Genomic DNA, 27,409 nt, shown 5'->3' with positions numbered 1-27,409 from the left:
ACACATCTGAGTTGTCTGTTCACACAGAGCTAAATTCTGTGCATATATCCATATATTTATAGAGCAGTAATCTTTACTCTATAAATAGCTGATCGTCCAGTGACCAAAGAGGGCCAAAAAGCCAGGCTTCCACTTAGAGGGAATTTGGCTTTATCAGTATGATAAACCTCGAGTGACAGCCAGGGCTTAGGACAGCAAGACTTGAAAGTCCGTCCCAAAAGTCCAAGTTAAAAGTGTAAAATGTGTTTGTCAGGAAGGCTGGAAACCTTGCAGGAGGCTTGCTACTGCTAAAGACAATGTTGGGTGACTGAGGGCCACTGTTCCAAGCTAGGAAGCTTCAACCTTGGCTGGCCCAGCTCGGCAGAGCCCCCAGGTCAGACACCCTGAGCACCCCAACTCCTTTGGTTTTGATATTCCAGGAGGGGCACAGATGGAATTTCATTTAAATAACACTTAACTTTACTAAAAGCTTATCTAACCCAAAATCCTTTAGACAAAACATTTGAAATGCAAAAGTCAGTAGTTTTAATTAAACAGAATTTTGCTGGGAAATTTCTGACTTCAGCCCTCTTATAACTATCTCCAAAATAGGTGTGAAATGTTTGTAATTTAATCAGCATGCTGTTGGTTTATAAACCTAATGACAACTGATTTAATGCCAACATTTTTGTTGGCACTGCAGTTCATTTTCTTATAATCTTTCACCAACTCTGGGACTAAATTCAGAATTCTTGCTTCAGATATCAGGGATGGGAAGAAAGGATCAACACATTTTCTCTGGTTTCACAGAGAAGCCTTAGTCTCTTGTCTCTTTTGAGCCAAGTGAAAACATTAATTAGCAATGTTACATCTTCAGCGAGGTCTGGATGAAATATTTGTCTAGTATGTAATTGTTTTAAGCTATGACATAGTATCCTCAAACAATTTCCAACACAAGTTTGTTTGACCTTTAGTTTTAAGCTCTCCACAATGGGGACTGTTTTTTTTTGTGCTCTTTATTACCTTAGCCACTTACATCCAAGTATTTAAGGCTTTACTTTATTTGTGTAAGTGTGGGTTGTGACTATATGACTAGATAATATATTGATTTCATATGAACGACAAATTGAGATATTATTTTCCAGCATATGAAAAATACAAAGTTAGCAATTTATTCTTACCAAGAAAATCAGTAAAACAACACTTCAAAGTAGTTTTAAGTTTTATTTTACTCTGCTTTTCTTTCTTCCTCCCTCCATCCTTATTCCTATTTAAGAACACGGTACAGACATGTTATAAATACTGCGGAAAGAGTATTAGTCTTCAAATAGACCTTATACATCCTAGCTGACACCACATATAAAGACACCTTCACAGCAAAATATTTTACAGACTTCTTTGCTTTCTGCCCTTCCCAAAGGTTATTTGTACATTTTAATTAGCTCAGATTTTTTTTTTCTCACTGATTAGGCTGATTAGACAGATAGATAGCGAAATACAACTAAAAAGAGGATATCAGAAAAGAAAAATGTTGCTTTTAAATATGCATATGTGCTATCGCAGGTGTTGAGGCTCACTGTGGCAGATGAGTACCCAGCATACCTATGAAGTACACCAGGTGAGTAAAATTGGGAGATCCAGAATGAGCTCAATGTTGGACAGAAAGTTTACCCTTCTGTCACTTTTTCAAAAGCTTATCAGCAGTATGTAATATTCAGTTAATAGCCAATACACCACAGAATGGCACAGCTCTCCATGCTATTATTAATAGCAGTAACTATGCTAATGTATGTACTGAGCTAATTACTTGTGGTATAAACATGAAGTGGTGTATGAAGAGGGCTTTTTAATCCTAGATACATTCAAGTTTTAATTAGCCTGCTCAAAAATGACCAGTTTTTTTACTGCGTAGGATGAATTGTAGTCTTTGGAAATATTGTGGTAAAGATGTTTTTCCATTAAAAGTCAGGAAATAATTGTGTTCTCTTAGAAGCAACTGAAAAGATGATAAGCCATCATCAGTTTCAGAGTTTAGCTTTTCTGCAAAAATAAGTCTTCATGTGTGTGTGTGTAGGGATCCCATGTGGTCAAACTAACTGCCAAAAGAGACCACCCTCTGTTTCTTATCTAGATCTCTTCAGTATATTAAATTCAAGACGGAATTTTGCAAGAGCTCATAATCACTAGAACAGAAAATAGATCCACTGAAAGGCTATTACTTTTACAGAAAGCTTCAGAATAATTTATTTATGAGATGGGTTGTTGCTTTTACATACTCCTTATGTTTATCAAATTTTTGACATTTATTCTTCCCAGATGGGCCAGTAAAAAGCAGCTATTTAAAGTATCATTGAAGCATACAGCTTGCAACCCCATCCAGAAGCAGAGAAATAGGAGGAAAAGTTATCCAAGGTTTTTTTTAGGACAGTCTGATAGAGTCAGCTTGAGTGGGTAGAAAGCCATTGAAGAGACATCTACGTTTGTGACAACTGGAGCCAATTTGACCATGTCAAAGAGCCGCGTCCTTCCCACCACATCACAATGTCCCTCTACAGTGAGGTTCCTCCCAGCCTTCCTTAGCAGGGCTTTCATGGCTGACTTCTGATGAGCTTGCTAGATTGAGGAAGAACAGACTGATGTTCTTCTAGATATATAAAAACTTATCCTTCACGTTCCAGTAAATATGGGCCTGTACCTTGACTGCGAGACGACTCAGTGGACAAAAATGTTCATAATTGGGGCTTACCTCCATTGCAGAGACTTGTACAGGGTGAAGACAATTGGGTGCCTGAGCAGGGAAAGCTGTGAATGTATTACTTTGTAAATCTGTATTTTTTTTCTCCATGGAAAAAAAAGAGAAAAAAAAAAAAAAAAGATAGCAGAAGCACAGGTCTCAGTTTTTCTGTCTTATTTCACCTTTGCACTTGCACAGAATGCAGATGATTTAAGTCTTCAAGTCTTCAATAGATAGTTTGAATACCCTCTTACTATGGCTTAGTCCTACAGATTTTGCCATAAAGAAGCAATGATTCAGGCTTTAATGAGCATCTTAAAACTTTTTGGTCTAACAAGCAAATATCATTTGGTGTGTCCAGCAACGTTGTTATCTCTTTATATTTATGTCAATTAAATTATGTCTGAAGCAAGGTTTAAGTGCTGTGGCATTGCAGTTAAAGATCAAAAATGATTGTGTTTTGCATGGCAATGCTATAAACCACTGCTATTTCTACTAAAAAAAAATCCATTTTTCTATAACAGATTACATTGTATCTTTGAAGTGTGAATTTAAGCAGCTAGTGTTTATATGTACATCATTAATCTTCAGACTTTAATCTCTATAGTCCTATTTAACACACTGAAGCTTCAAAGGGTACGGATGCCTTATATTGTTTATTGAGATATGAGGTAAAATATAAATGAAAGATCTGGGGAATCAAAATTATATCCATAACGTTTTTTTTCAGTCTGCATAACATATTTAATGCTAGATGTGTTAGAAAGCTACCTGTATACTTGCCTTGATGAACAGTAATACGGAAATACTGGAAAGGGTAAACATATTAATTAGAGCCTGCACATCTCTCCTTCTTGCTGGTGTAATCATTAAATTGATTTTTCCAGTCTGACATGTAATTGTTCCAGCGATGGAATCCTGCTTTCCACTCTCGTTCTGCTTCATCAATATTTCCTGTAAAACATGAAATGGGTTACATTAATCTAAATTTGAATCTCTTTATATGTTAATTGAAAAATAATTTTGATTATCAATGTCACTTGCTCTAAATATATTATAGGATGGTCTTTTGTCTTTTTTCTCAAGCCTGGAATGACAGAAATTCAGTGACTAACACTGTATCTTTAGATCAGGAAGGAAGGACTGCAAAGATATCATTCAGGCACACTTCTGGTAATAAAGATGTTTATGTACGGGGTTGTTGCTTCTGGATAATATTCTGTCCATCAAACTTGGCATTTTAAAGCCACTTTTTTTTTTTTTTTTTTTTTTTAATTCTCAAAGTATTACTTTGGTTCAATATACTCCACAGTGAAGCCTACATACTCCCAAAAGTATATGATATGCAAACTGAGATAGGTACTTGCAAAGATACATTGAAACCACAGCTTTGTTGAAGGCAATAACAGTATTGCCATTAGTTTCAATGGATTACAATGGATGGCCAGGATTTCACCATACTTTGAAATAAATCTGCATGTTCAATGAGTAAAAGACAAGTTTGGAGAAGGACACTCTAAGATATGCATAATGTCAATGTGAAATTTTCTTTTTTCTTTTTCATTCTAGCCCATATAAAGCATTTGCTGACTAATCCTGTGTCCCAAGGCAATATTTATTGCCAAATTTGTTACAGGCTTCAGAGCTGAGGGTGAGGATGAGAAGAATAATAAAAATATATCATTTTACAAGGTTTCCAGAGTATCTTATGGACAAGGATCACTTCCTCCAGTCCCAGAAGGTAATTAACCCTAGAGAGGAATGAAGTGACCTTGCAGGAGCAACACATACAACTACTAAAGGAAAGATAAAACATACAGGGTCCATTACATGCTGTGAGTTATTATTTTGGGTCAGTTGCAGACTTTTTCTTAAAGTTTAGAAACCATTTATGATCTATGATTGCCTTTATTCATTTTGCACCTAATTATCTCAGTATCCCATATTGACATAGCTTGCTTCCAAAAAAATGTGGTAATTGTGTTCATGAGATAACAGTTCCGTGGTTTCTTTATGCTCTTTTGACTTTATGTTCTTCTGCTGCAATAGAGCATAGGCCCTTTTCCACCATAAAAACACCCTTTCCCCCCTTTTTTATGATCTGCCAGCACTGCAAGTTTAGCTGGTTATGTGAAAATGGAATACTTTTGTGTTTTATACATCAGTAGAGGAAATATTCTGGAAATAGAGTTAACAGATTCAGAGATTTAGTTTGGAGAAGCATCCAGTAATTTGGTTGCTTATCTGCAGTTCAGCTCAACATTTCCAAACCTTTTTGGTCTGGAAATCCAGATGGCAATTTAATGAGACTTTGAAATGAGATTTACATTACTTTGTTCCAGTGAGACCAGAAATAAAACCAAGATACTTTTTCTTGGGGAGGTTCTGTACATATTTTGTAGCCAGAAGTGAAATTGTGAAGAACAAACATAGGAAGAAATATTAAAAAGTTAACCAAATTCCTCTCAGTTCAAAGACGTAAATAAGCTTGGCTATATCAGAGTTCAAAGAAAACTTCAGATCATTTTTAATTTTTTTTCTGCTGGCCATAGTTGTGATTAACTCAAAGAGCATTTGTAAATGTCGGTAACAATAAAAGCATGTTTTGATTACTAAGAGATGCAGATGTGATTCACAGAACTATAGGGAGAAGATGTCCACGTCATTTTACTTTCCTGACCCTAGGAACTCATCTTTGCACATTTCTCAATTTAAAGAATTATCCAGGGTCTTAGAGCCAAATTTTCATTATATATATCAGATGGATTGGTAGTTTGATGTATGAAGCATTACTGGTATTACTTGGAGAAAAATACCTAAACCTTATTTCTTGTCTTATTCTGGATTATGGATTCCCAGTTTTATTTATACAGGCAAAGCTTCCACTTATGAATTCAAAAAACTGTTCCTTCTTTAATTATTCAGGTTTAGATGTGTTTGAAGTCTTAATGTGCAGAAAGTGTTTCTGCCCAAAGACGTTAGAAACTGGAATAGCTCTATCATACACACATCTTCAATTAAAAGTCACTGGTCTAGAGTGTAAATTATGAGACATTTCAGTGCCTCTTGGTGAAGAAGCGAGGGAGCTAAAGAAAGCAGACAATGAGAAATTCAGACTAGCCACCATTATGAATCTAAAAGACAAAAAGGAGAAAGGAAAACACTGAAATAAGAACTTGGATTCCTATTTGCTTGCTTTTTTCAGTGATAAGATCCAAATTGAAGTCACAAGTCAATGCATCCCATTATCACTAACATCATCAATCTCTTTGAAGCAACCACCTATGACTTAGATGAGCTGACAGCTAGAAGGCAAAATAAAAAACAAAACAAAACAAAACAAAACAAAACAAAATAAAATAAAATAAAATAAAATAAAAAAGGATAAGAATTAGGGAATTCATCTCGACTGATAATTACAGTTCAGAGTAGCGAGTGCTGCAATACTCTGGTAGTCAGCTAATACTACAGTGAAGTTACATGCAGTCTTTAAGATGGTCCCAAACTTTATACTAATACCAATTAGCCTAACACAGAATGTAGTGAAGTTTACAAGGAGAAAAGGAGAGATTTCAGGAGGCAGTGAATCATACCTTAATGCTTAGAAAGGTCTCAGATTAGCAGAACAACAGAAAAAAAATAATCACAATAAAAAATAAATAAAATAAAATAAAATAAAATAAAATAAAATAAAATAAAATAAAATAAAATAAAATAAAATAAAAATAAAAATAAAAAAGAGGGTTGTTTTTATTCTTCAGCAGTGTCAGCACAGACAGCTGGCATTTCTTTTCTTTCCACGTAGGCATACAGCCCTCATTTCAATGGCATTATAGTAGAGTTAAATTTATATCCATACCATCATTTGTTGCTCTGCTAGATACGCCAATAAAGTGCTAATCTTGAATTTATTTTTGTAGTATTAACATTAAGCTTGGGACAAAGGCCATGATACAGTATAATTAATAAGGGATGACAAATAGGAATTATTTTTTTCTGTCCTCCTCAACAGCTCATAGATGCTGATACCTGCAAACTTCTTGATTCATTAGTGTGATAAACACTACAAGTTTATACTGTAGTCGCTCATGGTGATAGCTTCCACACAAGATTTCAGAAAGGAGAAAACAAATAGTACCTCTACTTCAGTATCTCTGTATTAAATGTTCTTTAACCATACACTCTGAATATAAATGGTTTTTTTGTTTGTTTTGTTTTGTTTTGTTTTTTAAATCAAAACATTATATTTGTATTTTGAAGGACTTCAACATTATCATCATCATCTTCTAAAAGGCAACAGCTCTACCTGGGAGGCAAAATATTGTAAGGGCTCTTCTCCCTCTTATGACTCAGGATGCAAGATGCTGAAGCTAGAAAGAATTAAGATTATAGAGGTCCATAGATGGCTGCCATAGGCACACTGAGTAAGATTTTACTTTGTCAGTAGCTGCACTACAATTGGTGAGGTTACTTTTGACTAATTCACTTTTCATGCATAAAGAGTGCTGCACATAGCTCCATGGAAATAGAAAACTAATTGTGATGGTGGCTTTTCTAATTCATCACATTTTTAATAGTCTGAATACCCTGAGTGTTTAGGTCTATAGAATCTAGATGCTGTTGAGAGGATCATAGCAAATACAATGATTTGGATTATTACTAGTCAAGAGGTTGAACTTTTCTGTCTCCATATTTAAAATCTTTTCAGTTTATGTATTTTTTAATACAATGTATTTATGTTAGCTACTTTGAAGTTTGATTTTTTTCTAGAAGATATATAATGCAGTAGTGCCAAATAAGATGGAAATTTATGTACTATATATATTAGACACTAAAATAGCAATGGAACACAAATGAAAGGCTTGGCTGCCTGCAGCTTTCTATAATTTAGATGAAACAGGTATATAAATAGGTAGGGCTCTGGATGCATTAAAGATTGTGTTAAGGAGGTAGAGTCTTACGTAGATGCTTTTATAATTAACATATGATTGCTCTAAAAGCTACTTAAGAGTCACTTACTGTTTACTGTCCCTCCAGTGTGTTTCTTTTAGAAGCAGTCATCAGAAACTGGTGTGGTGGTTGTCCCGGTGCTCGTGCCCTCGAATGAAACATTAAATGCTGGATGCTCCCGGCTTGTCTTTGGCTGACTGTGAATGGAGGGTATTCTAAGTGCGGTTAGCCCTTTTCAATAGGGTGGAAATTTGTGTAGCAATTGTGTCAAGTTGGAACTCAGAGCCCACGTAAGGCTAGGTATGGTTTGTCTGGGTTGTGATTCTTAACAAGCTTAACCTGAAACCACAGGTTTGGACTTGTGTCTTCAGTTATACTCTTTCACATTGAAATTGAAGGGGAAGACATTGAGAAATCTTCCAAAATCATACAAAATACTCTAGAAATATAAAGGCTGGTATTATATGTGGCTGTTACTGTTAGTGCGTGAGTTTTTTATTTTTATTTTTTATTAATTTTCTCAGCTCACAACCCCATGACTTTTTTTTTTTTTTTTGGGGGGTGGGGGTGGGAAGGAGGGATGGTATCTATCAGGTTTTGTTGCTTGAGGAAAAGATCTAACCATAAAGATGGCTGGGACTAAATATTTTCCTCTCTTGTATATTTAAATGCTTCAGTCTTACCAAGTCTGCCATGGGAGCAGGCTCGCTCAGATGCTGGAATACATTTGCACCTGGCCATGACATATAGAGAAGATATCGAAGGCACAGCACGGCTTGTGCAATGAGTTGCTCACTGACTAAGTGAGTGGTTCACCAGAAAGTGCATCCATGTCAAACCCTGACCACTTGGATCAATTAGAAATTCCCTTTCAATATCTGCAAAATAAGTCAGCTTGATTGCTTTCTTCAAGTCCTAAGTGATGTAGTCCTATTTTGTCTATCTGAACTCAGCTTGAACTACAGCTTTCAATAATGATAACATAAAATTTCCTTGCATCTTGTTTTCTGTCATCTTATATCATGTTAAAGTAACCCAGCTCATCTAAGAATATTTCTATAGAAGAAATGATAGAAGAGATAGTCCCTCAGAAGATAAAAAAATACTTGTATTTATGGCACTCACTGTCCTATCAGTTCTTTTGAGCATAAAACGAAATGCAAAATACTATTTCCATGAAGAAAATTATTACAATACAAAGTACTACATCATGATTGCAAGTAGAAACTTAAATGTTTCTTTGTCAGAATTATATGAGATTGTGTAAGAAACATATAAAATATAAAACCACGGTATTTCTGCTACAATATTTCAAGGACTGATAGATGTAGTTACATGACAAAACAGCAGTACTTAACCATACTCTTGTCTTATTTCTAGATTAGAATCCAAGCACAATGATTCTTTCCTTTTTGCTAAGAATACACATGGTTAATTAACCATGTAGATTTATGTTGTAAAATTACTGAATATGGTAGATAAAGTGATGTATTTATGTCTCCCAGCAGATCCAGTGTTGCTTCATCATCTCTCACACCACAGGATCATGCAAAACAATTCTGCTGTCCTGACAAAGATGTGTTGAACTGTCTGGTGATGTGCTCTTTTCTGCTCTGGTGTGGAGCATTTGGTTATGCACAGTCCATTTTTAAGGCACACATTACTCAGTAGGGGTTCACAGCCAGATTAAAGAAATGTGTAAAATTGTTCACTTCTCCTGGTTCAGCATAAAGGGATTGTCAGAAATGGAGAAACCTCCCTAAAATCCATCCATAATTTGGAATACCGTGATTTTAAAATCACAGAATACGCTTTATAAATTATTCATTTCACCTCCTGATTTTTCTTCTCTTGATTTAATTTAGAAGCATCTCTTGAATTGAGAGGGGATAAAATTTGAGCCATAACACAGTTATAGGCTCAAATTAGGAAGGAACAAATTATTTCAGAAAGAATCATCTGTGCACCGTGAAAGTTTACATTTTTTTTAAGACTAACATTCAAATTGAATCTTACAGAAAGCTTGTAAATTACTAATTAACCTTTAAAAAGTGTATCGTATTTTTGAAGTGAGACTTTTTTACTCCGAACTACAGATTGCATTTCCAGAGCTGCAAAATCACTTTATAAAAGCAATTCCTGTTGAAGTCCAGAAGTACAAATGCTTAGTCTGTTTGGTGGGCTTTACAAAAACTGTGGCTTCAGGCTTCTCAAGAAAATCTATGTCATTGGAAGTTTTGTCCAACATCTGAAAATCTCATGGAAATAGAGCTACAAATAGAAATGTAAAGATTTAAACTGAACTACCACATTAATACCAAGTAGATGAGCCTTGTATAAAGCAGTTCAAATAAAAGTATCTACAAAACCATTTTTACCTGTCATTTCCAGAACTTTGGGAAAAAAAATATTCCAGAATCGACACTGCTGAGAACGTAACTTTGTCAGCACCTCTGAAGCATCAGTATTTAATGTTAAATATTTTTGTTCAGTACTGGTGAAGACTGGCCATCTTGTTCCATTAACCAGGGTCCCATTTGGATTTCTGAGTGAGAAAGAGAAACATTTCATTTTAAATGAGAAATTATCACACCATGAGGGTTTGTAGGTTGATTGGTTGGTTGGTTGGCTTTTAACTTAACAGTTATTTCAGCTTAGCTATGTTAGCTTGGAATTACTGAAGTACACTTTTCTAAGTGACAGGAAAAAAAAAAAAGAAGAAGCAAAAATTGGTTTAAGTTCATTAAATATATATATACATATATATAAGCATTATGGTTTATATTTTAAACACTTTACCTAAGGAAAAATTTAATAAACTACCATATACAAGCTACGCATGTTGAATTTGGAGATTCTCACAGAAGCTGTACATTATTGAGGGTGAGTTAAGAACAAATAAACATGTTTGGGGGGGATGAATGATTCATGTTTTAGTTTCAGTGATGCTGATCACTTCAGATAGACAAACAGATTGGACTAAATGACTCAGATGAAAAATACAAGTAAAGGTGCAGAAGTGTCTAAATTTTGGATCAGAGGTATCTACAGTGGAAGAGAAAATAATTATTTCTCATTAAGAAGGAACAGTTCCTCCCTGAAGTGCACTGAGCTCTGTTAGTGGAGTGCCAAACATGAACAACCTCAAATCTTCTGGAAACTGGGAAGAGCGGCAGAGCACTTGGCTCTTTATAACACACACTCCGCACATTAAAGGATCACAGCTGTTAGTATTAAAATAGTTGTGATAAATATTTATAATACAATAGAATTCATAAGGTTGTAGGGACAGACTGATTAACATTCAAAGGGACAGACATCCAGTTTTTCCCTCCAAAAAGGACAACATGTAGCACCTATAGGATTTATCTGCATGACTAGAGAAAAAAAAATGGTTTAAGTGTGTAGAAGAACAAAATGAGGAATGTTGCGTTAGGGAACAAATGAGACAAAATATGATTTTTAGAAAAAGTGATCTGGGACTGTTTAAAAAATAAATCTATGTTAGCTCTGAAGAGGTTAGAAGACAAATTAAGCATCTTATTTCAGTGCAAGCAGAACTCATTTTCTTTGCTAGAAGACGATATAAGGAATGGGTTTTAGAGCAGAACAACAGTAGTCAGTGATCTTTGGCAGGATAAATTAAGGAACAGTAGAAGCTGAGTTTATTTGGTTATTTCCATTTTGCTTTTCACCAAGAGTTCCCAGAAGGCAGCGGTCAGACAGGAGTCCAATATGTGTGAAGCCCACTTGAGTGCTGCTTGCCAAGAATGGGAACAAGGTACTGGGCATAGGTGGGAGCAGTCAGAGCACAAGATTCAGCCACTGAAATAATATGGACACGTCGCAGAATGAGTCAAATATTTGGCCCATGTTTTAGCATTCTGCTTTGCTCTGGATTCCTTAGCACCAGGTAACCGCCACTTACAGAAACATCATCTTAGAGTATGAGATTTAGCATGCCATTTCCCAATTGGCCCACTTCTTTACTGATTTTTCTTTACTAATTTTGTTCTGATTAACTTATGGAACCCTTTTTAACTGCACATTTATTTGTGGCTCACGAGAACGATGACTTAAACAGAGCTGACTTGCACTTCAGTTCAAGATCAGAACGCTAATGGTGCTGTCAGAATTCATTTAACAGCTTTTATGCTATGAAATAAATCATGACATTCCACATTGTAATTTACAGGTGTGTGGGGGATTATACAATGGCTACAGATGTATTTTACTAAAAATTATTGAAAGAAGCATGAGAGCATTTCGAAATACATAAGCCTGCTGATTATGACATTCTTTCTGCATTTCCAGAATGCTTACTGTTCAAAGAAATGTCCAGTAATTTCCTTCTTAGCTGAAAATTTCCAGAGTTAAAAAGAGGTTCTCATATATAGCAAAGCAGAGAGATCACAGGAGTATAATTTTTAATTGATAAGAACAAGTTATGATTATAACCTCGTTGTCCTATCACAATTACTTTTCATTCCTTCTTGCTAATAACTTTGTGATGAGAATTGCAGTGCACGGGAAAAAAAAAAAAAAAGTAAAATTCAATGGTCTCTGGACCAAGCTCAAAGTTTTATCATATTCTTTTTTTATTATTTATTAAAAAAAAAAAAAGTGAGAATATCCTCACCAAATAGAAAGGGACCCAATACACTGCACAACCCTACCTCTGAAATTGCATCGCGCAGGGCTTGGGCCACACATCTTAGGATGGATCTTGTGTATCTACTTCTTCAAACACTAATATCATTTCTTAGACTTCTGTCCCTATCTGTAAGCTCTAGTTAGGGAAGACCTTCCTTTTGTTCAGAGAGAATGCAAGCTTCTTCACTGAATATTTTAGGAAGAAACTAGCTTATTATCTTTTAATGTGTGCAGGAGTGAGTCTTGACACAATTAAGTACAATTATTTGAATTGCTCCTAGAGAAGAGAAGAAGAACAACCTTGTGTTTAAACTTTGATGTAAACAGAATTTGTTTCAATATTTCTGCTATTCTTTCTTCTTTACATGTGCCCTGAAGTTGTAGGCTGGACTTTCTTTACTTTCTGACAGTGGTCCAGCAGTTCACTCAGTTATTTCATTAAGGTATGTGTTTAAGGCAGCCAAACTTCTTTTCTCATTAACTTGAAAAGCAGAGTACTTTGGGGGCTCAATCTCCACTAAAGTTGTTGTCACGTACTACCTTCACACATACACATGCTCCCACTGAATTTCGTGAGCCTTATTTTAATCCTCTGCTCAGTGGAATTTGCTTGTTATTGTTTACTGTTACTAAGATCATACTCTCCCTCTTTGGGTATTGTACAGCCATAACTGTCAATAACATTCAATTCTCAAGACTCATTCCTAGTAAACATTCGAGATTTGACATACCAGGAGTGAAGAGGGTTTCAGAGCAGCTTGTTCACTGATCATTTCTGGATATTTTATGTTCTTCTTCAAAAACTTCAGAAAGAGAATATTAATTTTGTGCAGATTGAATGCAATAACCTGAACAGAGTTCTGTTAATCATAATAAGCATACCCTCATTACCATTCTCATTCATATGATCAATATAGCCTGGAAAACAATACTACTTCATTGAATATTTATTAATATTCACAAATTAGGCAGAACATAATATTCATTTTTACGGATGGCTTTTCAAACACATACAGAAAAAATTAATTCAACACCTATTTTTTTTTACTATTATTATTTTGTAAGCACACACGATATAATGTCTCTGTAAAATACAGTTTTTATTTTGGGGAGTGAACTTTGAATCGTTTTCACTCTGCTGTGATATCACCATTTAACAGAGTTGTTCCTTTGTACTGTTACATTATACTTTGATATAGTCCATAAAGAAAAAAAAAAAAAAAAAACGCTGTGCTACCTCTCTTGGAAAATGGTTTAGGCATAATTTACCTTCTTAATGAGTGTTGTAAACACTAACTGCACCACATGCTAGCTTAGATTGTCCCAGGCTTTCACTCTATTCCTATTTGGCTGCTCTGTAAAAGGATCAGGTTAACACCTTGTGTGTTTCTCTAGAGAAAACAACAACTAAACAACAACAATGAAAACGTCCTTTTAGCTATCTAACACAGATGAATTATATCAACCCAACCTCACTAAGAGATTCAGAAGCTGAAACACAACTCTGCCTGCAGTCCCTGGTAGCCCCTTCCTCCAGATAGGCCTGCCTGGAAGACCACAGACAAACAAATACTGCTTCTGCCTGGCTGCAGCTGTTCATAGAGATATTGCTCCCTGAGAGGAAGCACATACTAATTTCCCCTGAGCAGCATGTTATTGCTCTTAATTGTCTCTTCAGTTGCTGCTGGCTTCCATCCGACCCTCTCTGAGATGAGCGCAGCAAGCTCGCTTGCCTCCAGTTCACCCCGTAGAGAATATCCCATTCCTCCCTGATCTGCAAAGCAGTGGGAAGGTGGCCTCTCCATGCACAGCTTACCTCTCTGCTGCTCTCGTCAGAGTAGCAGCAACCACCCCAGCCAAAGACAGTGCACAGTGAGGCAATTTCTTCCTCGGTGCCTTCTGCAGGTTACCACCACACTGACATTCTGCTGGCATGTGTCTCGTTAGCTGAATAAGCTGCCCGCTGAGATTAATGAAAGGTTATGATAATGCCGCTGCACCCTCTGCTTCCCCTGTGCAGTAAGAATTGAAATCAAATGGAGACCTGTTCCTGCTAGGTGCAACTTTATTGACTTCACCAGGGTTGTATCTGCTGATGCTCACTCTCAATTTTGCCCCCTTTTCTTTTAACAGTTGGTTTAAAAGGAGGAGGGAGTGAATGTGAATCATTTTTATTAGCTTTCATGGCTCCTTGCAGCTATCAGGCAGTACTGGCAATCAGCTGTTTTTCATGGGATGCCGTTTTACACTGTGTTACCATGGGCACAAGATAACAGGGAGGGGGATCTGCCTCCCGGATAACTAGGAATGCCACAGCAGCAGTAACCCTGACTCTCGTGCATTTTCTACAGTGGTATAACAAAGTCTTTAAGAATTATGGAAACGGTCAGTTCAGCACCATGGGAGAAAAACACTGTCATTGTTTCACCCTGGGGCCACTCTGTGAAGGGGGGGTGCCTCTGCACATCTTTAGGGCCAACAGAAGGAGCTGCTGAAAGCTCGTGTGGAGGTACCCGAGGTAGCTTCTCAGCGGCCACATGTACAGCAACACAGATGAGGCAGCAGCATGGTTTCCACTCCTACATGCCCTTGTGCAGCAGCCCAGTACAGATATTAAACCTAATAGTAGTGAATGAAATTAATAATGTACTTTGAGCGTGCACTTGTAGAATTACATAACTAAAAGATTTTTCTGTACCATTTTAAATTGTGGTTGTGTTTTCTTCTAATGCATTTTCTGCCAGGTAAAGAGAAGTAAGATAGCACAGGGCAGAGAAATTTAAGGTACAAAATGAGTAAAAGGATAAGAAAACATCAACTGGGCTATAGTGTCAGCTGCTGATATCCGTGAGTGAGGGGTGGGAAGCAAAGTCAAACTGTTTCTAACTGAAACAAGGTTCCCACCTAACAAGTGATATCACAGACTAAGCTGTAATGGCACCATGAGTAAACATACCCATTTGCTTTAATGAAATTATAGGTAGATTTTTTTTAAATTATAGGGTGGGAAGGACTGCCAGATAAGATCACCATGAGATAGGTCCCCACCAAAGCTCTGGCCTCCAATTCATTGCTCTTCCAAGGGATGGGCTATGGCAAACATTTTACTCTTTCTGTAACGGGGACAAAGCCTGAGTCCCTCATGCCAATGCCTCAGTCAAGGAGTGATCTCATTGAGGATATCGTACATTTTGAAGAAAGACCATGAGATTTGTATCCTAAAAATATATCTTAGTTTTACAACTGATTTATTAATGGCTATGCTGTGTAGAACTCCTCCATTAATCATTTTGGCACTAAACAAAGCACCCAAACAAATACCTTTCAGTACTTAGCATTTGAAACAAATAAAGACTCTTTTTTTTTTTTTTTTTTTTTCCCCCCCTCCATCCTGGAAGAGAACATGTTGTTGTTTTCCTTCCTTTCACTCTTTTTCACTCCTAATTAGCTGGCAAGCAGCAGAGGTGCACCAGGCGTGCCGGGCTGCCCACGTCCTCGTGGAGCTCAGGGTCGAGGGGCAGGAAGTGTTTGCAGCATTAGTCAGGCAAATGTCTCCAGATATCTCACATAATTTCCAAAGGCCATAATGCGTGATATTTATACCTGTGTTCATTTTCTTGTCACAACACAACCCCTGCCAGGTTAACAGCAGCTCTGGGTGGTGGTGCGGTCCCCAGGGGGATGGTGGTGGAATAGTCTGTGTAAGGCCTGCTGACCTGCTGCTGGGAGTTTAACAGATACTTTCCAGCCCAGTCTTATTAAAAAGAAGAGCAGCTTACTGTTAAGTACTTGTTGAATCTTCTCAAACCTTCAAACAATTTGGCTTAACGCCGGTGTCTTCATACCATGCTGTTAGTTTCAGATGGCTCGCTGTTAACTAGACACCAGAGAGGGCCACAGCATTGAAAACTCAAAATCTTTAAACTGAGGAGCAGGCCTAGCTATTGTAACAAAGAAAATGAACCTGTTCTGGAGACTATCCTTAGAGAAGTTAGCATGGGAAAGGATAAAAAGCATCTGTAACACCTGTAAAAAAATTCTAACTGTAAAAACATCCCCTGAAGCTCAAACTGTTGCATAAACTTTCCATTCAGCAATTGAAGGCTATATAAATCCAAAAGGCTCTCACTGTGTGAATACGTAGATTGCATCTGATGCAAATATCACCACCAATTGGGGCCACATATGTGTGATTCAGTATAATGAATTTACTCTCAGATTTTTTTAATTCAGACAGTTATTCAGAACATTTTCCCAAGTCAGCTAATCATTTACCATCCACTAAGAGGACTTGATGGACTCCCTGGACAAAATCTCAGTATTATGCCAAAATATTTTACATTAAAATGTACTCTTTGGGGCTTTCTGCTATTAGAAACTGCAAAGCAAAGACAAGATGACAGAGGCACTTTCCTGTCCATTATCTAAAGTTTACAGATTGGCTCATTTGCAGTAACAAGCCAAGGGGAAGTGCCACTCCTAAATAAGTGAGTTGGAAAGCTGACATGTTATCACCTCACAAATACATACATTAGTTTTGATGCCGGTTGGTACTGTTGATCCATAATACTGCATAACAACTTACCTTGCTAGTTTTTATTTAATTGAGGCAGCTGTCCAGGGTATTCCTTAATATCAGCTAATCACTAACCATCCTATCTATTGAACTGATGGAACCTCTGCAAATGTCCTGCCATGCTTAATATTTTATTTTTAAATATCCTCTTAAGGTCTTTATCCTTTTAGACTAATGGGAAAGACAACAGCTATCTAATCTATCAGCTGAAAGGTCTGAGTGGTGCCATTTATAATAACCAAGCTCTAAAAACTACCATACTGAAAGGTGACAACTCCGACACGGCTATTGTCAGCCTGTGGAATACTGGGTGATTGGAAAGCATTCACGATTATCTTTTTTATACACTAAGCTTCTTTGCAGCCTCATAGCCTCAGCAATCTCAAGGTGTCAGGCCTGTGCTCCTCTGGCAGTATGAAGAATAGGGGAGTTTGGAAAATAAATAAATCCTGATTGTGTTTTAAAACATAGATTTGTTTATTACAATTTAATCCTTGCAAGAAAATAGTAACCAGCTTCTGAAAATCTGTAGTAATTAAAACTTTATTATTTAATAGTTCCTTAATGTTGCATGAAAATCATTGGTCCCGATTATGTGATCGTTGAGCCCTGCTCAGATTCCCACGGTACTGAATGAAAGGAGTCCGATGATTAAGTACTACAAATTTGAGAGAGGTTGCGGGGTTGAATCCTTCAAATTGCTTTTCTCAAGCAGTTGTTTATGGAAAGTTCATTATTTTTTGTTGTTCTCAGCTCTCACTCACAGATTACAAACATGAGTTCATTATCTAGTGACTATAAAGTGCCTCTGAGTCACAGCAAAAGGAAACTGCTTTGCAAGTAATATTGAAGATAAACATTATTTCTTCTGCTGATCCTTGAAGAAACCTGTAGAATCCAGCTGGCATGCTTTTTAACTGACAGAAATTGGAGAAGACCTTTGCAGCTAGGCTTTCTTACATCTTCACAGGCTAAATAAAGCTCAGGATATTCCTTCCAGATTCCAGCTTGGTGACAGCCGTGGTGTGTTTAAATCTTAAACTATAATTTGTCCTGGTATGCATTATTACAGATGATATCGGTTTCAGGAAATGAAGCAACAAGCTGTTGCTTCTTTTTTGGTCTTATTGTGTTCTGCTCAAAACAGACTCATGAAGCACCCATCCAGTTAAAATGCTTCTTGCTTGTGCATGTCTTCATGCTTATTTGTGAATTCCTGCTATATATAAAGGTGGACAAGGAAGGAAGGTCTTGAGATATTGGTCATAGATGATATAGTATTTGAGACTTTTGGATCCGGGATCTTCTGTCTTAGCTCTTTGGGCACGCTGGCAATGCATTTAGGAGCTCAGTCCCTCAAATCCCTGGCTCTAGGATTGGACTCTGCTCTGGTATCAGCAGTAATAATAAGCCAGGTCAGCCGAGCCAGAGTTAATGAGCCCTTCAGACACCAGCAGAGTATTTCCAACCTCCTGGGCCCACGCTAGCACCCCTGCACGTAGGTCTCCTGCATTGTGAAAATGTTCCAGCAAAGCTTGGTGCTATTTCAGGAACCCCTGCCCCAAACTCTGCTATCTTTATAGCATGTGATGAGATGTGATCATTATACAAGGTCTGGAAGAGCAGTTCCAATGTTCTGCCTAAGAGTTATCAGTGCTAGAAACTTGAAAGTGAGGTAAAATGTCCTTTTCTGAGCAACTGTGAAGATAAACCTGAACAGATACTTCTCTAAATTTAGCTTGAATTATACTGATTTAAATGAGCAGACTGTTGTCCTGATATCCCCTGAGTCCTTCTGAGTGAGAGCTGTCAGTCCTGTGTTTTCTGGCTTCTCAGCAAGTCTCTACTACAGTCCTAAACCCCTGATGCTCAGAGACCCCACAGTATCTTGGATGGTATATCCCAAATGCATGCATGTTCTGCAGAGTTTTAAAGAGGGTATAAGGAAGAGACTGAGACCATGTTGAGAGCATTATTTTGGGCCAAAGGAAAGAAAGAAAAGCCTGGAAATGACCACAGAATAATCTTCAATGTCGTTGCATGATGTCAGGAAGAAAAAAAATATTTGAAGTTGAATTGAGTTCAGGAAAATGGATGAAATCTTGGAATTAATGTGGAAATAGTTTTAAAACACAAAAAGTATGGTTTATTCTGACTTTTAATAAATATTTACCACTCACTCTAGCTAACAGTCCCATTAAGTTGTATGTGACAAGTACCTAACACAACATACCTACATCATATAAGTGTAGACCTTTACACTTCTTTGGTTATATATTGAGATAAAGCAGTAAAGATTTTTTTCAGAAGTATTTTATTACTTGTGTTTAACATGCCTTGCATCTGATTTGTTATTTTGGATGGTGTTTGAAGACCAGTTCAACACTTTTTGAGGTGAATCAGTAAATTAGGGGCTGACCCAAATCCACATAAATGGAAGAGATTTATTTTCAGAAAGCTCTGGATCAGGTCCCAGGAGAAATACCTGCAGTTCTTTACAAAAGAAGCTACTCTCGTTCTAGATAGGGTTTACTATGATGATTTCCTACCTTCTCCAGGACTCCAGGTTCTAGAGTGAATATTCACAGTTCAAGTTTATGTCATTTTTGAATAGACATGAAAGGTCCCACTACGATTTCAGCCTTTTTCATTCTAAAGGAAAATTTTAAACTTTTTTTTTTTCTTTAATGTTCCTGCAAAGTATTTTCTAAGACCTTTATGACCTTTCCTACAATATCAATTTCAGCTTTCACGGACCACTTTTCAAATATGCTATTTTTTTATACTCTTGGCTACAGCAGGGACTCAGATGAAACAATAGTTTTTAGTCTTACTTGTAGAAGTTGAAGAGGAGGGCTATTTGGAAATGGAAGAATGTGCTGAACCCTACTGGGACTTTGAAGAAGGAAGTCATTTCCACCGAAGGTAAATAAAAGAATAAGTAGACAGAAATGGACATGGCACTTGCCCTTTTAGTTGTCCACTAAAACTGGTATATCTCCTGTACACCCTCACTTCTCCTTCTCATGGCCTGGGAAAACTTGAACTTACATAGTATTTTAACCAGAATTGCTCCCAGGGACAAATCTAAAGAAATTGCATAAAAGGAGAGAAAAATGTTTTTATTTCCATAGAACTACTAATACTGTGTTTAAAATTCCCAGTGGCTTTGGTAAAATTTGTCAGCCCCTTTGGTTGTAAGGAAGAGTAAATGCTGTACTTATATGTATATGATTGCTGTTTCCATCTCTTACTCTCCTTGCCGTTAATAGAGTTCATTCCCAAACACATGGAAATTGTTAGATAAACGGACTTGATGCTTTTCTTATCTCTAAAGACTACATTTTCAATACAGGCTGTGTAGTGGATGTTATTCTACAATATAGTATTTGAGATCTGTTTTCAACTGTAATTGCCTTAATCATGATTTCTTTTCAAGATGGATACTCCACATAGCCCCGAACCAAGTAAAATCATCTAGTTTCATTGTGTCCTGATGGACTTGATCACAGTAACATTTTTCTTGATATTTTCCACTACTACCACTATTTTATTTCTGTAAATGGTAGGAAAAGCATAAGTCACAAACTTCAACTGCCATGAAATCTGGGTCAAATTGAAGAGTCCTATATATAAAACCTTCAGGCAATTTTCAGTAGCATGTATATGTGTTCTTGCTTCACCTGAAACTGAACTACTGATATTTCATGATGGAAAATGTAAATAAGAAGTAATAGTATTCATAAGCCACCATTAGGATACTTAAGAATAAAATAGAAAAATAGATGATAAAATTATTTTCTTATCTGTGTTATAAATTTGCTGTAGATTTGACATCTACACATTGAGATATGTATCTTTTTACGTTCAACACATTCATATTATGTCCCAGCATTATAACATCCTCTGAATCTGATTTAAACTACATCCTGGCACCAAATGGGAGATCTCCAAATAGAAACTTTTGGACTGAGAATCATGAAAGTCATGATCTCAGAAAGAAATAGTATGGGAAGAGGGGAGGATATCTGATAATTAAAGTTCTTCTCTTTAAAATCGAGGTTGCTTTTGTGGAATTATAGTATGCACACTACTTCATATCTAGGAAAAAAAAGTAACTTTTTAAACCTCTAAGAATTTCCAATTACATAGAAAATTCACTTGTTCCTTGAGAAAACCACAGCAAACACCATTCATGAGAGACAGATACTTAACACTTCATTAGTTAAAATAAAAATCACAGAACAGCAGCTCCAATAGGGAAAAAAAAAAAAATAATAAAATAAAATATCTCTGGTGTAAATTTGAGGCAACACTCCTTGGAGTTTGTATTGTGTGAAAATAGGAACTTGTTTTATGTTCCCTCAAAGAAAGGTAGAGAACACAGATGTAGGCCAGCGATGTCTGGGAAGGAAGATGATGGCAGCAGATTTAATTTTACATCTGTACTAGCATATAATTGTGTAACATCACTAACTGAGAGCATGAAATGTCTGATTTCTACTTATGCAGCTTCTAGAACTCTGGGGAGGGAAGATCACAAATCCTGTGACTAAATTGCTAACTACATTTACCCACAACTGACTATTCTTGCAGTTGATCGAAAAAAAATTAAACGTTATATCGAGCTACCTTTGAAAATATGGTGTTAGGTAACCTCTGCTGCTCCTCATTTCCTCTTTTCTCCCCTTTGCCACTTCCCTGAAACAAGCCAATCTCTTGTGTTGGGTAGTAAATTAAAATTTGTACTGAAAGGTTTCCATTCCTCATGTGAAATTCCTCAGTAGGACTTCAGATTAATGTTCCAGAGCCACTTGGAAAAATGGGGTTTGCAGACCTTTCAAACTTCAATTTCTGTCTTTTGATGATGAAACAAGGACTAAGCTGTAGAAAAGCAGCACAGAAAAAGTGTTCTAAAAAGAGGGTTAACTATGGGTGAACGCTAATTAGAACTTCACAGTGACTTCTGCAATCATTCAATTACGTGTACACGGTTATGATTTAGGGAAAGTAATCCCTAATCCTAAATAATCTCTGAAGTGTATTGCTTTGTGTCTTTCCTTGTTCACATAACCTCTTGCATCCATTAGCATTTCCCTTTCTTGTTTTCCCATCTTCTTCACTTATATATTTTCCAACAAATGCTAAACAATTTCCACCAAGGCTTTTTATTTCCAACCCCAAACTGAGGGTAGAAAGCATGCCATAATTTTATTCTAACCCTTAGCATAGTCGTACCTCTTCATCCCTCTCTCTTCCCCAAAAATATTCCTGGGTAGGCTTCCTGCAGGGTTTGGGGCACAACAGAGAAGCAGGTCTGGTACAGGTTCTTCTACCTATCTCTTTGTCATGAGAGTAGGAAAAAGCCACATCTGAGATGTTTCCCTCTCTTGTTGTTCAGGGTCAGCCAAAGGCAGCCTAGCTCTACGAAAGCCCACCTCAAAGAGATCCCCATTATCATTTATTCTCTTCTGCCTGTATGTGCTTGTTGGAGTGTCTCTGCCCATGTCTCCAGACACAGGATGTTCACCTTCTTCAGTCTCAGGACTGTGGATAGCACTGGTGGTTTTGATCCTGCAAACCTTGTCAGTATTTAAAAAGTATCTGCTGTCTTTTGAAGCTGTGATTTCCACTTTGGTAACTGAGCACATGCTGAAACTGATTTATTGCCCCTGCAATTTGTCTTTGAGTTAGAGAGCTACGTTAGTAATCGTTTTAGGAGTCTCAGATACACGAAGGTATTCAGGTGGATAAGTCCTAATGAAGTCATCCTAAAAAAAGAACTATGCTAATACAGCTTTCAATACAAAGCAAAAAATCTTATAGCAGCAGATTTATTTTTTTTTTTAATTGAAATCCACTGATTTAATCATGAGGCTTTTTGTGCTGTCCGTCATCAGGAAGAGATTCTTTACCTACTGCTCCATTCCTGACAATTGCATTAGAGCTTACCCTTTTCTATAATGAATCGCCAGTGCTATATCCAAGGCAAAGCTTAGCACTACAGTTTTAGGTTTTAGTTTTATGTCTCATTCAATTACTCCTACAATATTCGGACATTTCCTTAATAGACGTTCTCATCTCATGTTTGAAAATAATGATTTGACTCATCTTTTGTAGAGAACAAAATCTGTATGGATGGAATTGCATTTGCTGCACATATGGAAAGCAACAAGACATCTTTGTGTAATTTTGCAATATTTGCAATAATGCTAAACCAATCTAAACAATTTGTATCCCAGGCCTATTTTCAAAAGATGATTGAATCAAATATTCCTGTTTTCAGTTTTGAAATTCAATGACAGCTTGTCAGCTTGCAAGCCAGGAACTGAGATGAGTGCCAAAAGTGAGTCTCTAGTTACTGATTTTTTCCATGATGCACTATTTCCAAATGTATTGTGTTGCTTGTTTCCATTACTGCTTCTGAATATAAGAAATATATATGGACACTGGAAAAGTGATGAGTCATTTTTAGAACTCAAAAAATGAAAGTGAAGGTAGAGAAACAGATACAGAAAAACAGTAACTTTCCTAAAGTTTGACCATTTTTTTGTTCATGAATACAATTTCCTCAATATTTTTTCACAGCTCAGAAATGGTTCCATGAAAGAGTGTGAGAATGCATGTGCTCTTTTGGGTCAAAATAAAAGCTTTGCTTTTCCCTAACACAGGGAAGGTAAGACCTTTCTTTCCGTATCTTTTTTCATATTTTTAGAAACCCTCCTCATGCCTTGTTTATACTCCTTCAGCTTTTACCTCACACCCAGAAATCTTCTTATTAACCTGATCCAGTCAAATCACTCATTAAGATGACAAGTGATTTATTCTAGATGACTGTGAGATGTCAGAAGCAGAAGCCTCAGGGAAACTCTCCTCTTGGTCCTGCTGAGCTGCAGCATTGGTCTCTCTGAGGAACCTGTGAGGATCAGCACCAGGTCTCAGCCTGTTTCCCTGTAAATGTAGGCTAGTCACAAAAAGAGATAAAACCCACAGTAAATTTCTTATAAAATGGCTTGGTAGTAAGTAAACCATCCTAGTTATTGAGGTATTAGAAAATTAAGTGGTTGGATGGTTTATATTATCTTTTTTTTTTTTTTTCAGTATATTCTTCCCTTTCCATACATAGATGATATAGGTCCCCAGTTCAGTCTCTCGTCTGGACTCTCTATGAGGCTGTTGCTTTTCTTCTCACTGTTCTGAAACTACTATCTATAAACATGTTGTGATAAGTTGGTAACAAAAGCACTGAAATTTATTATATGTCTACCAGTGGAACATCAGGGAAAGGCAATAATAACCAGGCAAAGTGCTTCAGAGCTTTAGTGGGACAATCAAAGCCTCACAAATTCCCCTAAAACATAGGAGGAAATATTTCAAAGGCTTCACTTTAGAGAAAAAGCTGCAAAGATTTGTTTCAGCAGTTGTAAAACTGGCACTGAGACAAGTTTTGCCAGTTTCCTTTTATCTGAAACATTTTTCACAAAGCCTTAAAAATATTATCTCTGTATGTTCCACTACATTCTTATTTGAGTTTTCATCTCATCTGATTTGTCTATCTCCTTGTCAGTTTACGTCACTCATATCTAAAAAATACAGTTACCAAATCTAATGAATAAAGTAATGCAAAAGGCATAACCTAGCAACCACTGATTTGGGATGCCATATATTTTTTCCTGATAAATAAAACTTCTTCTTTCTAGAGTTAGCAGAGCATTCTGCTGTTTATGATTGATAGTACCTGTTAGTGTCACTTGCTTACTTTCAAAAGCTTTCTCAACAACATCAAAAATGCAGCAGAGAAAAGAATTTTAAAAGTATTTAGAAAGAGATTTTAAAATTATTTCTATCACCATGGACTTCACTTAAAGTGTGCTGGAAAACATTCAGAAGGTCACTGAAAACTAACAATATTTTTAAAATGAACTTTACCTATATTCAAACATAACTATACAGAGCCTGATTCACCCCCTTCCATATAATGTTAATATCACACTTTGGTTTACAGGTGAATAAAATTCAGCCACATTTCTTTGCTATCACCAATATTCAGTTTGGTGATAGCTGGAGTTCTATCAAATGTTTTAAGACTAGTAAACGATGTTCGACTGCCACTGGTCTTAAAACAAGAATCAGATGAAGAGTTCTTAGGTCAGGGTAAATGGAATAATCTTAAGTCAAAATTTAAATCAAGGAGCTCAATTTTGGAATCTGTTCTTTCTCATAATACAAATATTTTATTATACTTGATTTATTGAGAAAGCACCAGCAATAACCCTCTTTCCTCCCTCACTTCTCTGAGATTTTTGAGGAAGCAATGACAGTCTTGTTCTCTCAATACTCAAATATATGCCAAGAAAAAGTGTTTTACAAAATTACGGTAATAGCACTAGGAAAGCCTGGGATACTTGGTCAGAATGCTTGATAATGAAAGTTCAGTCATTAAAAAATGTACTGATAATGAAGCAGCAGAATTGTCCAAGTAATGGAAAAGGAATTGCCATGCTTGGAAGCTTTTGACTTCCAGTCCCAGTGATTTATTGGCAGTTTGGTAATCACTGACTTTCTCTGCATTTTAAGGGCCATCTGCATCCACCCTAAGACTGGAAGATGCAAGAGTCCAGCTGCCAGTAGACTTCAAATAGCAGTATGCTGGAGAGGCTGGGAATGCCCAGGACTGGAAGGCAGAGGCACTTTAACCTGACCAGGAAGGGTAGTAACTGGCTGCACCTTTCATGGAATAAAAGACTGATTACTGGAGCCAGGCTCTTCTAAACACTGTGAATCAGAGCACGGTATTTTTCTCCACATGTAGCACATACTTGCAGAGTCTAAAAGCTAATCTGTACCACTGATTACTTAGATCTGCTCTTGAAATAAATCATAAGCATATTTCTGAGAGGAAGAGATGCTGTGAGTGTAGAACTGGAGGGGAAGTTACCCACAAAGCCAGTCCACTTAGCCACAGCTCCACAGGGGTTGCCCACCTGTGTCCTGTGGTCTACCTGCCAGCATCAGGGTTAGCAGTCGCTGGAAATAATCCAAAGGGCTGATCCTAAACATCACTACCAGGAATATTATGGGCCTCCCAGTCTGTCCTTTCTTCAAGCTACTCCATGTTAATTGTCAGACCCACAAGGAAATTTGCCTTTTTCTTTTTTTTTTTTCTCATCTCAAATGATGTGCTCTCTAGTAACTGTATTTATGTAGGTAAATATCACTGCCTGTTTCTTTTTTTTTTGCAGTAACAGAAGTAGTTACTACATCCATAGTTCCCAAGCCAAATAGTGTCTTATTGTCAGTGAAGGATACTTCAGCAAGGCCTCCACGGGTATTACAGAACACATAAATATACGGCAGATTCCTAAAATTGCCACTATTCCCTTGGGTGCTGAATGAGGATATTGGTGTAAAACTCCCACATCTAACTTCAAGCCGCATGGGTGAGATGTCTTTTCCCATTTCCTACTCAATTGTCTGCATTCCCCATTCATATTAGTTGTTTCTAAGAAACTGAAAGTGTTCCTGCAGAGCATTTGGACCTTTGACTTTTCATACGACCATTTTAAATCCATTTTTAATCCAACAATAGGCTATTACTTTTGGCATTATTAACATTATTTTTTTAATTATTTCCCCACTACTTGTACACTATGAATATAGAATCTGTGATCTGGATGATGAGGAAAGTGGCACACAATGGGTTAATAGTGATCAGATCCTTTACCGGTACGTAAATTGAGTGATTACATTGTTGATCATAATAGTGATGGTTTTGATACTTGTGGTGGAAGCAGAGGGAGAGATTATTTGCTGTTTGCTGTGGAAACCACTTGAAATTTGATCCGTAGGCTAATCTAATTATAGTGCAAATGATAATCAGACTAGATGACCAGACTGATGGTAAAATCAACTTAAACCTGAACGTATCTTATGTTGTCTAATTTTAGCCAGGGTGACAGGGACAGTATACTCTGTTTTGTACAGCAGGTAATTGAGATTTATATATATATACATACAGAGAGAGAAAATCCAGTGGGAGCAGTAGTTCACAGAGATGTAAATATAGTGTTGCAAAATCTTGTGTAGCCCTAAATTTCTCTTTTCCTGCTAATAACTAGTTCTGCTTAATGGAAAAGTCTGCAGTTTTCGGATGGGAGGTATAAGATGCTGATTGCAAAGTCCTGTAGGTTGTAAAGCTGCAGCATGTTATAAGGAGCCTCCTCTCGGTTCGCTCTCTGCTGAGGGCGTAGTGACACCAGCCTCAAAGCAGTGTTGTCATAGCATGTCTTCATGATGCGGGAATTGTTAGCAAGTATTGTCCTATCTCATTGTGCAGACATCATCTTGGGAATCTATCGCATGCATTTTTGGCATTGATAAATCAACCGCAGAGCTCATTTCCAAAATGCATGCCCCTGCTGAATGCTTGTCTCTGTGTTAGTCTTTCACTCTGAGTTGATACAGAGTGGTGCTATCAGGCTCCGAGTTAAGACAGAAGCAGGGAGAGCTCTTAGGTT

General features: G+C 36.9%; 1 protein-coding gene across 5 annotated transcripts in view; it reads right to left on the bottom strand.

Annotated features, from left to right (window-relative positions):
• Positions 1-1,183: 1,183 nt before the first annotated feature.
• Positions 1,184-27,409, bottom strand: part of BCHE (butyrylcholinesterase) — a 54,713-nt gene continuing 28,487 nt past the window's right edge. For 2 of the 5 annotated variants that reach the window (XM_083847807.1, XM_083847806.1), the window contains exons 3-5: positions 10,042-10,208; positions 7,733-7,860; positions 1,184-3,667 (exon numbers count right to left, since the gene is read on the bottom strand). In XM_083847807.1, the coding sequence (XP_083703933.1) occupies positions 7,736-7,860; positions 10,042-10,208 (292 nt within the window). In that variant the 3' untranslated portion in view covers positions 1,184-3,667; positions 7,733-7,735. Of the gene's footprint in view, positions 3,668-7,732; positions 7,861-10,041; positions 10,209-10,262; positions 23,857-27,409 lie in introns of those variants that run through there. The other 3 variants (XM_083847805.1, XM_083847804.1, XM_083847808.1) reach the window with 2 other exon arrangements.

This window comes from Anser anser (assembly GCF_964211835.1).
Source record: "Anser anser genome assembly, chromosome: 9".
Classification (NCBI taxonomy): domain Eukaryota; kingdom Metazoa; phylum Chordata; class Aves; order Anseriformes; family Anatidae; genus Anser; species Anser anser.
This window is presented reverse-complemented; position numbering and strand designations above follow the sequence as displayed.